The sequence below is a fragment of the Hyposmocoma kahamanoa genome, unplaced genomic scaffold (genome assembly GCF_003589595.1).
Source record: "Hyposmocoma kahamanoa isolate Upper Pololo Valley unplaced genomic scaffold, ASM358959v1 78, whole genome shotgun sequence".
NCBI lineage: Eukaryota > Metazoa > Arthropoda > Insecta > Lepidoptera > Cosmopterigidae > Hyposmocoma > Hyposmocoma kahamanoa.
Genome location: NW_020653945.1, coordinates 15425476 through 15440770, shown reverse-complemented (window position 1 = coordinate 15440770; position 15295 = coordinate 15425476). Strand labels below are relative to the sequence as shown.

Sequence of the window (15295 nt, the reverse complement as noted above, 5' to 3'; positions counted from 1 at the left end):
AAGATGAGCGAAGCTCTGCTGAGCTGTTAAATTACACTTAAAGTCGTAGAAAATCATACTACGAACATTTTCACGAGTTAAATCCATGGTGATGTAGACAACCAATTTCTAAAATAATGCCACAATGTAAAAACAAGTGTCAGTCAGATGAAACAAACTGCATTCTACAGCCAAAGAATTCCAATTTCAATTGTTGCAATTACTTTTTAAATATTGTTTATGTAAGTGGCCAGTTCCGGAAACTTATGGTGCGCCCTATGTATCATAATTTTACGACTAAAAAGTATATACCTGTACAGGCACAGGGCGACGGGCAGGTCCAAGGACTTCAACATGCGGTGAAGCAGGCGAATCCACACTGAACGTATATGCGTCACCCACGGACACCTTGTCGGGCGACTCGCCAGAGCCAGCACCAATGACGCGTGCAGGTGCGGATACGTGGCAAACGAATGGACTGCCTGTAGGGTAACATGGGGAATTATGTCAAGGTATTGGACAGTTTTCCATAAGGTTTTTATAAAAATAACTCAAAATTTGTCGAATTTTATCTATTAGCCGAGTTTTCCAAAACTCATCCCCTAATTTGCTACCGTTAGAGGTGGAATATTTTCTTCATATTTGAATGGGACCACTGATAAGGTAATTCCTTCCCAACACACAAAGACTCAACGAAATCGGTTCAAGGAGGTTGGAGTAACCGCGTAACATACACACGAAAAATACATCAAAATTGAGAACCTCCTCCTTTTTTTTAAAAGTCAGTTAAAAGATAGAGGCCAAGTGACTTTGATGGAGCAACAAAGGTCTTTATAACACCATGGTGACTGGATCATATAGCTTTCATAAAAATCAAAACTTTTGGGATACATTTTACCAATGCATAAATGGCTTTCATCCATTTGTGTTCATTAATAAAATAAACGAATAAAAAATTGTTTATGTGTGTGGTACGAATTTGAATGTCGCCTGTGCATCATGTTAAGTACTGTAAAGAGAGTAAAGTTCAAACGCGTAAATTGTGAAATCAATTTCTCTTTCTTCGTAACTTTGAGAGAGTTGTTCCACTCTGTTAATAGCACGCAAATTACGTAAGTCGTCAGAACAGACATAAAAAGTAAATGTGCGTTTCATAAAGTGTTACTTTCTCTATTGTTTTTATTATATTTGGTTTTTTATATATTTATTTATTGGACACAATACAGTACATGTAAATGGCGGACTTAATGCCATTAGGCATTGTCTACCAGTCAACTGGAGAGCTGGGTGCAAAATAATTAACAAGGGTGCATAACATGTTTATTAAAAACGAACAAATTGTAATCAGTCATTTATAAATCAATTACAAGGAGAAGATAAACTGTCTTTTTAGAAGGTACCTTGTGCAAAGGCATTTTATTACTTTTTTTAAAGAACTTTTTATAGAACCTTCCCAAAATAGTGAAAAAAAAGTATGTTTAGGTAGAAATTAGGCAGTAAATAGTTATATAAAAAACGTGAATTATATACTGCTAGAACCATGAAAAACGTAAAGTGGTCCAGCCAACCTGACGTCAGAATGGCTGGCCACTTTATTTCTTTAATACTTCCGTTAGCGCAAAGGTAGAAAATGTGTCAATAAAGGTACTAAATAGTAGAAAATGGTAGTACATAATGAGTACAGTTTGATTTGTATATCTCGTTTGGTCCAGCCTTCCTGACGGACACCACTGACACGCTACACACGCTTTATGGCTTTTCATTTGATTAATTGTTGTCATATTTATTTATTTCTTATTTGTGTGTTATTGCTTTGTTTATCACCTAAATATTGTTTTTTTAAGTTATAAGTAATGTATCGTAGTTGTTAAATGTATGTGCGCTGTGTTGTTTCTTTTTGAAATAAATTGTTTTCTATTCCATTATTTTTAAGAGGTATTTTTAAATAAGAGGTAATCTTAAATGTAGTTTATGGTATAAGTATATTTCTGTGTATATCTCACCAGGCACATGATCCCCGTTAAAGCGTAGCTCTACAGTATGTGGTCTGGGATCGCGGGGGGTGAAACTGATAGCATAAGTATGGGCGCCCTGAGCTGCCGCTGCAGTCGGTACGCGTCCGCCGTTTACTGTTACTTCTAGGTTGCCCGGCCCCGCTGCCATCGTCTCAACTGTAAAGAAAAGTCAAGTTAATGATATACGACCCATTTTTGTACATTAATGTCCACTCTTTCTGTGGCTTTAACGATCTACATGTTTTCCGACTTTGGTATATCAATTTCGTTTCACGCTCGTATATATACACGAAATAATATAATATTCTTGTTATTTTTTATATATACCAAGTGACGGGACGAACAAGTTGTGCGCCTGATGGTAAGCGACACGGCTACCTATAACAGGTGGAGTGTCACTCAGACCTTTAAATTGCAAAGATCTGAGGGGCACTGTCACTGCGCCCGGCACCCTGAGACACAGTCGACAAGTCCCATGTGCCTGTAGTTTCACCAGTACCCTTGAATTTCAAAAACGAAACGCAGTAATGCTCCTACTGCTTGGTGGCAGAAACAGATATGGTAGCAGTATTTCTCTGGATGAACTTTTGCACGAGGAGTTGTATTTTTTTTATCTTTATTTATTTAGGAACTTTTGTACCATGTATATCGACTGTGAACTGGCAACCGGTACTATTTCAATTTTGACAAGTTTACAGGATGAACAAAATTTATTTAAGAAACCAGATGCTATATAAATGACACAAACAATTGTTTTCTTCACTCTGTTAAGTAGTCAAAATTGAGATAGCACCGATTGCCAGTTCACAATCGATATGTCAGTTCCATCGTAACCTACTACTACTTCTAAAATTGGTAAAAAAAGTTATGTCAAGTGGCATTACATGCAATGTTAAAAAAATAATAAATGAATTTACCTAAAAATGTGACAGGCTTCCCAACGGTCCCATGAGCAACATCTTTGACTCTAATAGCAGTAACGTCATATACCTGGAAGGAACATATGCAAAATAATTTTCTTCATCTATTAGGAGTTTGAAATAAGTATGAAAGTGACGTGACTTGGTTATTTTTAGTATTACCTTGAGATGAAACGGGCTAGCAGGTATAGGCACAGAGTTAACGAGTACGTTCAGGCGATGTTCTCCAACTGCCCGTGGTACAAACTCGGCACGAAATACGCCGGCGCCCGCCGCCGACACCGCCGCTGGCACCGACGCGCCATTCGGACCTGCCAGTTGCCACCGCCAATGCTCAGCACACCGCAACGCCCTAACTCTCTTAACCCCATCCCTAGTTCAATTTGTTTGGACCTAATGCAACAACGTAACGTAATTGTGCTGAAGTTAATTCAACACATTGATGCTTTTTAAAAATTCGCGAAATCATTTTATGAATTTAAGTCCAGAAATATACAATTTTTTTTTTACTTTTCATAGGATTTGGTTAGGAGTTAGGGCGAAGCGGATGAACTTTTGAATGAATGTTACTTTAACATCATGTTAACATGAGCATCTTCTGTAAATTAATATTTAGAGTTACTCCCTCATATACCCATATCTTATGTGATTGTTGACCATTCAGTATTACAAATTAAAATAAAATATATTAATTAATCACTACGTAAACTAAATAGTTTAAAGCTAAGTTAGTGTAATTAGTTCAGAATTAAACTAAGCATATAAGAGGTGGATAGTTAGTACTGCAAAGCTTAAGTACCTAACTTCGTGTTATTTCAATTTTATTTTCATATAAAATGTAAAAATAAGTTTGCGCTTTTGTAACTTCTCCTTCGAACACTCCTAGAGCGATTTTTAGTTCGTGTTTTTCTTTCCTATAATTTTTTTATATTATTTTAGTTACTGGGTCATTTATATCGCCCTGTAAAGAGAATTAAAGGTACGATGAAGCACATACAAAAAAAAAAACGTAGAAGTGTATAGAAATAATAAGCGCCACCTCTAGATATAAAAATAGTTTAAGACATATATTTATTTACACCACATAGTTCTAAACCAGAGTAAATACCGATTGTCAGTGAAGAAAAGAGAATTTCAACTCAATTATATCTCAAAAAACACAACAACATAAATATTATTAGCAAGATATTAGCACCTTAATTTTAAATTTAAAGTGTGTAATACAGAATCTTAATCTTGACAAAAAGTTTCTACAAATATCAATTGCTCACCTTCGACATTAACTTCAATCTGCTCTAGAGTGGCAGTGGGATGGTGGAGGGTGAGCGCAGCTGGCTGGTGGAGAGGGACAGGTCCGGGTAGCGTTACTCTGGCCCCACTACCAGTGCCCTCCGACACTTTGATTACCAGCGGACATCCTGGGACTCGCATCTAGGAAATAATATTAGCTGTACGCCTAATTGGATTTTGTTTTTATATAAAAGCAGTTTCAAGTTTTTAACACACAAAGGTATAAAATATATAACTGGTATAAAATAAAGCAAAGAGAATAATAAATATGCTTAATGTAAACAGCATATTTATTATTTAGTCTCAGAATTCATGTACAATAGTGATCTCTAGCAAAATAATCTTGATGTATGTTTATATTTAACATATAGGTCATCATACAAAATAAAACGGACAGCATTATTACCGCCGAAATTATATATTAATTTATTATAATAAAAACTAGATTTAAGTACAATTTGCTATAAGCCTGGCAGGGTCCATGTGACATCCTTTTTTTTGTAACTACAGTATTTATACCATGGTTGCAATAAGCGTTATTCTATTGTAAAATTATAAAAAAATAGAAATTTACAACCTTCTAACTCTTCTAATGAAAGATAGAAATTTTAAAGAAAGATTATTACCTATTAGGAGGCTGGAAACAATCCCCCTTTGGATAACTGAGCTTATTCTTTATTGGATGTAACACTCTGGTCACCTTAAGATAAACTGAAATCTCATTAGCAAATAGTTTTGCCTGTGCTCCCAGAGTTTCCAACGCAAAAGGCGTAAAGCTGTAACGCTGGCCGAGGTTAGTGTATTTAAGCCTTTTTTCTGTTATTTAGATTACACGCAAAGTTACTAGAATAATGGGATTCAGTTTTGTCTTATCTTTTCTAACAGCTTAAAAAATAATTTAAAGCTTTTTACCTTATTAAAAGAAACATTGACAACATGGTCACATGCTTCTGTTGGCGTGAAAGATACAGTGAAGCGAGCATTTCCCTGGAACAAAACGATCAACAAGTTACAATCTAAATATACTACAAGACATGATACAATCGTGTATACTATACTAGCCACAGAAAAGACCAGTAGCAGCAGAGCTCCTTGTGAAAGAGTTCGTCCAGAGTCATACTGCCACCTTACTTATTTCTGCCACCAAGCTGTAATGTCAGCATTAGCCTGTTCCGGTTTTGAAGGGTAAGGGTCCTGGTAAAATTACAGGCACATGAGACTTGTCAACTTATGTGTCAGGGCGATAGGCGCAGTGGTAGTCCGTCAGATCTTTGCAATTTAAAGCTCTGAGTGTCTGTAACTGTTATGGACACGCGTGTAGCTTACCATCAGGCGCACGACTTATTGGTCCCGTCCCGTCTGGTCCACTTTATGTTATAAAAACAAATAAGACCAGCTGGCTAGAAACAAGTGATTTAAATAGTAACACAGAGACACAGCTTCTTAATTATTGCTATAAATACCCTACCTCCAAGTGTAAAGTGTTTCAAGGTATAATGAAAATGCGTATATGTACCTTATACAGAGAGTAACAAAAATGTATCTTTGAGTTGGCACATAAAATATACTTTTTATTTAATTATGGATTTTTTGTGATATCAAGTGACAAGATGAACAAATATTGCAACTGGTAACTAGTGACATGCGTACTTATAACAGTTGTAGTGCCACTCATAGCTTTAAACTGCAAATAATTAAGGGGCACTGCCACTGAGCCCGTCACCCAGTGACATAAAGTTGACAAGTCTCATTTGCCTGTAGTATCACCAGCAAGCTTACCTTTCAAAATCAGAATGCAGTAATACTCACACAGGTAGGTTGGTCTTATTACAATAGTTGATAATTGTTATTATGAACAAAGCTGACTAAATATTATTATAATAATAATTATTGTTACTAATTAATTATTTAATGTCATTGAAATAAAAACACTCACCTGAGGGTGAACCTGAGTGGGAATGTTCAGTCCTCTAGCGGCCACAGTGATTTCCAGGTTGCCCTCTCCTGCTTGTGCAGCGTCAACTGCCAGTTGAACAGGCACTCCAACACGGGCAGAGGAGCCTCCAGAAACGCTTACTAACTTCCCATCATATACTTTACATGTGAATGGTGTTCCCTGGAAGGAAAGTTCAAAGGATTTAATGAGCTTGAGTGCAATGCAAGTTTCTGACATGGTTTAGATATTTAGAACATGTTTATCTATCTATTGCTCTGTGGTAAATATAATAATATTTCAATGGTAATATTAAATGGTGGGAAGGTGGGAAGACGATCTGCACCGAGAATGGCGCCGGTCGGCAAAAGATCATTGCTTATGAAGAAATATGGAGGAGGCCTATGTCGAGGACAACCTGATAAGAACCAGAACCGATGCTGATGTTATAATTAAGAATTTATACTGTCAGAAATAAGCATTAGGTTAAACTTAGAATTAATTTAGAAGTAATCAGCGTATAAGGGCTATTTTTATTTTATTAATTTTAAATAGTTATGCAATCGTTCTAACATTTTATAAGTTTATCAAGACATACCAATATTTATATATATATGAAATAGTTTTGTTCTTGGTAAAGATAAAGTCGTTTAGTAATAATTAGATGTGGGCATTTAAATGAAAAGCACTTTAAATAGTTTGCTTTTTAAAATAAGCACATAAGCAAGCTTTTCAATTTAAGCAAGCGTTAACATGCTTATGCTTCAAGTCCCGCTATCTGTTTCCTAAACAAATTAATTCATCAATGTGAATAATAATTTTATAAATAAACTTATTTATTTTAAAACCTTTAGTGGTCTACTCTTGCTTTTAGCTATCAACACAACATTGCATGCTTTTTTTAACATAAAAGTCTATGCGCTTAAACATTTTTCTAAACGATTTGGTAAGCCTCAAACTAAAAGGCGTTTAAGTGAAATGCGTTTAAAAAAAGCACGCTTATTTAAGAAAAGTACGATTTGTTAAAAAAGCACGTTTTAACGTTTAAAAACATAAGCAGTTTTTCTCATCTCTAGTAATAATCTGTCTTAACCTCGTAGGTATTAGTAATTTACTTACGGAGATAGGTTGGTTGTTGTAATGAGCGGTGAGCGTGTGAGGTCCAACATTTCGCGGTGTGAAGCTAGCCACCAGGGCCGTGACGGCATCGCCAGTGAGCCGCACGGGGATTTCGCCCCGCGGTCCTCGTACTGTTACCGTCAGCTCGCCGCCACCGGTGCCTTCTACACGTACTGTACATGACGCTAGCTCGCCCACAGGAATTAATTCTAAAAAGACAAACAATGTATTGGTAAGGCGGTCGATGAAATTTCTATCTTTTGAATACAAGTACTGGTAACTCTATTTTAAGCCTTAATGTGATTGACTGTAGTGAAAAAATGTTATGAATTGGAGAAAAAACACCAATCTAAAGAGATTATAGCCACAAAATTAAATAAACAAAATTGACATCCTTGAATTGACATCAGCTCTTCGCGCCATTATATAAAGGGCATTCTAAAGTGCACTTTGAAACGGTGCATTTAAGATGAAAATTAAACAACAACATTTAGAGAATGACTTTCACCACAGAATATAATAGTATTTGGGTTCTTTTACGTACAAAATGTTAAATATAAATAGTATTCGGGTTCTTTTACATACCAAATGTTACAATAATCTTTTTTTTTGTAATATTTTTGTATATTTATATCATTTTACAAAATGTAATGCAAAGACAATATTTTATATTTGGTGAAAATTGTTTAACAAAGTTACCGCGAAGCTCCTGTAAATAGATAATATACAAAATCATCAACTAACCGATTTGTGAAGTGTCAATAGTGACTCTTTGTGCAGGCGCTACATGGAAGACGAATGGAGACGAAGGCACAGGCTCTCCGTTGAACTTGATATCGACGCGGTGCGGCGTTGGAGTTTCTGGCCTCCAGAAGACTAGACATCGGCCACCACCAACCACCTGAGAAAAATAACGATAAGAAGTTGGGTAACGGTAGTCCGGGAGTCCATGTTTGCTGAAAAACATGTTGAAGATTTCTGTGCCATCATATTAAAGCGTAGTGTCGCGACTTCGTTACATGCGTCTCACTCAGTACGAATGGCATCCTGAGCACTTTGGCTGATACATGAGGGACCCCAATGCTAGGGCGGTGCATGCGCTTGCACACTACTGTCAATTCACTTGCCCTATCATTAGCTGGTTAAGTTGTGCTCCCAACTGTTAAATATGAATAATTTTGTTTTATAATTATTTTAAAACACTAGTTTAATTACTTTTACAGTATAGATGGATGAATGAATATATGTAATAATAAATAATAAAGTAACAAAAGGTTATGATAGAATAACAGAGGCCGTGGGTTCCCCACAATTATTGAACGTGCTGCACTTTTGCTGTTTAGTAATTCTGGTGCCACAAGTTTGTTATGTTTCGTTCTTGCACGTTCTCACTCGCGAACATTGGTAAAAGCTTGCCAAATCACACGTGTGGACAGCATGCTATCCTGTCATGCTGGCTCTACAAGCTTGTAACCTGTGCTTTCGTTCTTACTTATGGCGCGTTCACACATATTGTATGAAAACGAGTAGTGGCGCGGCTACAGCGTCTCAGTGCCACGGTAGCGCTTCTATTTTAAGCGTCTAATTTGAAGACGCCCTTAATTGAACGACGCAATAGGTCCAGACATTACACTAATAACTATACTCACTAATAATTATACTCAGTTAAAAAGATCAGCTGCAGGTACTAAAAATAATATAAGCAAGGAACTTATTTTGAGTTAATTTCATACCTGAACGTGATTTGGGACTTCTCCCTCATTGATTGAAATTTCTAGTTGACCCTCCCCAGCCGCGCTGGCGTCCACTGGAATGGAAAAAGTGTCATTATCAAGTTGCTTATTTATGTAATAAAATATTAATTACGTTCATAGTAATCGACGTTTGAAACGACGTTTAGAATGACGTTTTTAAAATTACGATAATGAGTAGTACAAAAGACAGGAAAAGAGTCTAAATAAAAGAGATAGCCATCTTTTAAAGGTTGCGCATCAAGTGCATTGCCGGGGCATCGATTATGATTTTGTGGAACAGACTGAACATTTCAAAAAGTAGGTAATGTGTCATAATCGCTACAGAAATTGTATACTACTGTTATTCATTAAAACAAACAGAAAAACAATAAAAATATAGCAATAATGTAAACATTGCTACTAACTGACGCGTGGTATGGAATTCCTTGAGTTTTATGTTATTTTACCATCGTGATTAGCTCATTTCCTAAAACACACGTCGCATTAGTCCTTTTGTTCGAGGTAGTTTGATTGCAAGAAGATCCAATTAGGACATTTTCGAATGTTCACGACACGGACGCTAGTAGCATATCTGCATTTTTTAAAGAATGATGTATTGTAATGTATAAAACATGTAGATTGTACCTAAACTAGTAAATCCGTGTAAGAGTACTTTATACGCGCCGTTAACTTGCGTTTTACGAACGCGCGTAATCTGCGCGTATACGCGCCGTAGTCGCGCTGTAGTGAATCAATTCAAACGCGCGCAAACATCGCGTTGCAAGCAAGAAGCTTATATACTCCAATGGAGTTTACACTTAGAATTTCATGTAACTACCTTTTATCAAAATTCTTGATACATAGGTACGCGCGTTTACGGTGCGTATACGTGCGTCGTCGACGCGTATAAAGTACGCCGTGTGCATAAGCTCTGCGCTCGGCGTTCTGAATAACTACAGAAAGTATAATATCATTAACAGATACCAGTAAGCTTAAATAATACTAAAGACGCAATGTCCTACAAACAGTTGTCTAAAATAATATCATAGACAGATACTGTTTACTTATGAGTTTTTAAACTTTCGCGGGCATTTTAATAACATTAATACACAAACTGCCAACTCGTGAGCATGGCCTGTGCAACCTGACCTTAACATCGGGATAATAGGTGTGCAAATAACTATCAATTTTATCGGGTTTATCCATCCCAGTTTATAATGTTATTACTATGTATTTACTTACCACCATATAGATGTTTTAATGTGCTTGCTATACATATACATACCTCTGAATTGGCACTGTTGTCCTACGATGGCGTTGCCAACATCGGTGACCTTGATAAGACTGGCGTCGTATACCTTGGCTACCAAGGGGCCAGCTGCTAGTTTGTCGTCAGCGATTGACACCTGCGAAAATTATACCTATAATAATAATCTACATGTCAATTACGAGAAGGGAAAGATCTACAACGATCCCTAAATGCGCACTCGCATAATATTGTCTTGAAATACGAATAAACACATTCGCGCGGTTGCGACATTATGAAGTAATAGGTCTTACATCAATCAAGTGTGTGCCGACTTCCTCCGGCGTGAACTCGATGCGGAAGACCCCTGGACGCTCTGCCACGTCCAGTACCCTGGCCGTCACCGGTCGCCGTGATGGCGCGGTCACGGTAACACCCACCTAAATGAAAAAAAAATCTTGATAGTCGAAAAAAGTGCCCGACATTGGGTTAACCAGACGGCTCGAGTAACCACGTCCAAAAAAATTAAACGTGAAATCATTCAATACCTTTCGTTGTCTTGATAGTGTCGCTGATGGGCTATAGGGCAAAGGTACCTACCTCATTTTTGCTAAAAGTAGCAGTGCCAGGCGCGGTGGATATTTCAAAGACGGCAGGCACTCGAGCAGGGATTAGCCTAGTCGGTTCGCCTCCGCCGCCGCCCGCCGGCCCCGCCATCACCTCGACCGTCCACGGAGACCCTGTAACAAGTACACACAAAAATGAGTTAACGCTCAACTACTAAAAAACGATAGTTTTATGAGAAAACTTAATACAGTCCAGCTTCCAAGCAAGTGCCACGGAGTGTTTATAGCAGGTCAGTAATTTTCAAGTAAGTTTTTTGTACTCAATTTTGGTGAAAATTTTTATTATTTTATTACTCGAACACGTCAGTTATAATAGTGGAACAGAATGCATGTCTATCTAAGAATTTACTTTACCTCGTTACCCATATTTCACATAATGACCTCAAATTCCAGTAATACCTAATGTCAATATTTACTTAGCATTTGGAATTCGAGAATAATAACATTGGGGCAGGTAATAACATCATAATTGTTTCTGTAAACCAGTAGATTGTTATAGAGCTGATGGATTTGTATTGTACATGTGGAAGCAGAATAATTAGAACGGCTGGGTGTTTCATTAGTCGTAGTGGGTTAGCATGCAACTGACCAATCAAGTTGTTAAATTGCACATAATAACGCTGCACTGGTTTGCTGCGGTACGATTAGGTATACTGGATATGGATTTTTTTTACTTATAAAATACCTAACTACAAGTTGATTCACCATAAACAGTGTGTGGACTGTAGGTAGTTACTTGGTGTTACAACATTTACAAAGCGAAAATGAAGTTTTAGAATTCTTGTTTATTACATTAACTTTATAATAATAATTTTAGCTACCATTTAAGTACAATTTTGTTTCCGATACTTAAGAATTCTCGTGTTATTAGCCTACTTATAGAACTTAATTACCTTTATATACCTAGTCATGTTATAGTGGGTAAGTAAATGTAGCTAGCATTTACACTTAACGAGTTAATCAAAGCGAAACAAGCAGATAATCGTAGGCGATGAAGAAAGCACTGTAGCGATGTGGGTTCACAAACTTTTTACTTTTACGAAGAACGATTTTACGAACTATAATTATACTTTTTCGCAAGAAGTTGGTGAGCGGCGAATAAAACGTCTATCGATGCATTAGTCAGCATGATGGAAATATTTCTCAAACTTTCTAAGTGGTTTAGCAAATTGTTTTATGGTAGTATGACCAATCACTTTAATTTATTCGTCACTCAGCATTTTTGGAGTCTTTTTACTTGGTACTGAAGATAATAGAGGCTGAAAAAATAATCTACTTTATTCTTTTGGAAAAAGTAAAACATTTTTAGTCTATGGGTCATACCAAAATCATAAATAAGATAACGTACGAGAAATAATGGCGAGTTTTTGTAGTTACAGTGTTTAAATGAATTAATTTTTATTTTTTTATTATTTATTTTAAGTTCCATCATTATTTGTTACCTTTTTAAGCTCATGGCCAATGCTCAATAAATAAATAATAATAATGACTAACGTACAATTTGATTAGTAATTAGATTAGGTTTCAAAATGGCCGTTCGTATCGTATCGCAAAGATGTAACGATATCCCGCGAAAAAATGTGACAACATTAAAATTACAACCTAAGATCTGGCAGTAGGGTCAATTAGACGCCTTAGCGCCATATGACGAACAATTTTGTTACTAGCATTTCAAAACTTCACTTTTATAAGATAAATAAAAAAATGCTTTAGTGGAGGGGAATGGAGAGAATTTTTAACGAAAAATATAACCATTTGACGTAATTCCCTTAACATCAGAGTTCCAGGTACGAGACGGCAGTTGCCGATATTAATGGTCAACTGGGCAGTCCATACATGAAAATATTAATTAAAAATGGTGTTTATAAAGCGACTGCCATAAAACCTTTGCGAAATTAAAAGGTCGATGCGTTCGTTAGCCTGATCGAGGTCAACTGATTAGTGACGAGATTAACTACAAGCAATGCTTCGTATCGAACAGTAAATTTGTTTATCATTTGGTGGTATAACTATATACTTTCGCAAAGTTAGAGAAATTGTTAATATCTTATATATTTCAATAAGATTATTATAAAGCTCATTGAGATAATATTTAAGTGCCAGTGTTATAAATTCTGGCCTTAAATTACTTTTTTTTGTATCTTATTTAGTTTCAGTTTTATTGTTACGCAAAATCAGCGCAATTGATATTTTTCAAGGAAAAAAACCTTCAATATGCAAATATCACGTGCAGTACGTAGCAGTAGAGCTCCTTGTGAAAGAGTTCGTCCAGGGAAGTGCTGCCACCTTACCTGTTTCTGCCGCCAAGCAGTAAAGTGAGCATTACTGCGTTCCGGTTTGGAAGAGAAAGGGTGCTGGTGAAATAACAGGCATATGGGACTTGGCAAGTTATGTCTCAGTGACGGGCGCAGTGGTTAGTGCCTTAAAGCTCTGAGTGGCACTGCAACTGCTATGGACAAGCGTATCGCTTACCACACGGTGCACGACTTGTTCGTCTTGTAAGTTGGTATTGTTAAAAAAAATCGAAAGTTACCAAAATGCGATTGCGTTAGATATGACTGGGAGAGCAGTTTTATAGTAGCTTCTTTATTAATCACTTTGTGGATAGTGACAAATTGGACAGTGTCTCTTGACGAGATGCGGAATTTATAGAACCGTATATTTATATAGGTACCTATTTAAATTTTAGTACTTAAGGGTCAGGCTATATTTTCACAATATCGAAAGTCAGAACGAGGGATTTTTTTTGTGTTGTTCGATCTTTGTATCAATAAAATTAGCCAACTGGCGCAGTATTTTCACAAAAAAGTATTCGACAAAATATAAAGTTCTTAATATCAAGTTCAAACTTAGGTAATTGATGTTAATTGTAGAAAATTGCCAGTGGTAAACAAATTTCATCAAAAATAATAGAATATTTTGAAAATAAAACTAAAATCTAAATCGAAACTAAAGACGAATCTAAAATCCACTACATATTTGTTTAATCAAACACTACATTGCCAACTGTCAGCCCTGACCATGGGACCTGTAAAAAACGTTGGTTTGCTTGAAAAACCAAAGATACCTGATTTGGATCCGAAAAAATAGATTTATTTCCAATGTGTAGCAACCGCGTAAAACTCGATACCAGAAGACTATTTAGAGTAGCAGTATGATAACTAGACAAATTGTATCAACATTGTGCCATTCTGCCAAACAACCACATCAATTGCCTAATCTCAAAGTAGGAAATTCCCTGTACTATGAGTACTAGAGCAACGGAATACACTCCAAGGCACTTCCAGACCAGAACCAATTTACAAAATAAGAAATGAAACTATTTTTCCGAATTTAAATGGCGTATATTTGTTTTTCAAACAACCATGGTCACGTTAATAAAAATTCATTCAATAAAATAATTTGTAAAACGTAATATAGCATAAATTGGAATGTTTCTTTGTAAAATTAAAAATAAAGTATTTAATTAACTTTTTTTAACGCTCACACTCACTGCCATGGACACACACATAGACAACCACAAATTACACCCAAACCCACGAGAGAAATAAATGTAGGCCATACAAATATTTCTCCCGGCCCGGGAATCGAACCTGGGACCTCTGTGTGGCAGTCCGGCATGGTAACCGTTCGGCCACGGAGGCAGTTAACTAAGTTAGCTATAGCTATAGTGAAAAAATAGGGTGGTTTGCATTAATATTAGACATAACTAGTTGATGACTGTACCACCTCAGTCAACCGTGACCATGGGACCTGTAGGGCCCGAAACGTCGGTTTGTTTGAAAAAACAAATATACGCGATTTAAATCCGGAAAAATAGTTTCATTTCCTATTTACAAAAGTTTATCTCCCTGATCCTACCAGGAATCGAACCCGGGACCTTCTCATCTTTTTTAGTAGCAGTAGAGCTCCTTGTGAAAGAGTTCGTTCAGAAAAATACGGTCATCTTACATATTTCAGCAAGCGGTAATGTGTGCATACTGTGTTTCGGTTTTGAAGGGTTAAGGGTGATGGTGGAATTACAGGCACATGGGACTTGTCAACTTATGTCTCAGGGTGACGGGGGCAGTATCAGTGCCCTTCAGATCTTTGCGATTTAAAGCTCTGAGTGGCACTGCAACTGTTACGGACAGGCGTGTAGCTTACCATCAGGCGCACGAGTAGTTCGTCCCGTCACTTGATTTGATTATATTTGATTCTAAAAAAAAACCTAGCGCCCAGTATAATCCGTTCAGCCAATGAAGTCGTCAATTAAGGATTGCCAAGGTGATTACCAACTTCCGACTGGAGATGATACCATAGGAAGGTAGAATTTTGCAGTGTATGCAAATTTGGACACGTGTAACAAACCTAGTTTGACTAAATAGATTCGGTGGTATGCGGAGCATCCGAGGTATGCACACAGTCGCCTCGTAGCCGCCCTACTGGTTTCGC

The 15295-nt window shown here is 36.8% G+C and overlaps 1 protein-coding gene across 1 annotated transcript in view; it reads right to left on the bottom strand.

Moving 5' to 3' along the window:
- LOC113233342 (filamin-A) overlaps positions 1–15295 on the bottom strand; it is a 120102-nt gene that overhangs the window by 24977 nt on the left and 79830 nt on the right. The window contains 13 exon segments of the mRNA XM_026468446.1: positions 292–461; positions 1983–2150; positions 2912–2984; positions 3077–3225; positions 4186–4345; positions 5117–5191; positions 6141–6320; positions 7257–7465; positions 8001–8157; positions 8990–9063; positions 10275–10395; positions 10550–10675; positions 10836–10975. Of these exon segments, the coding sequence (XP_026324231.1) occupies positions 292–461; positions 1983–2150; positions 2912–2984; positions 3077–3225; positions 4186–4345; positions 5117–5191; positions 6141–6320; positions 7257–7465; positions 8001–8157; positions 8990–9063; positions 10275–10395; positions 10550–10675; positions 10836–10975 (1802 nt within the window).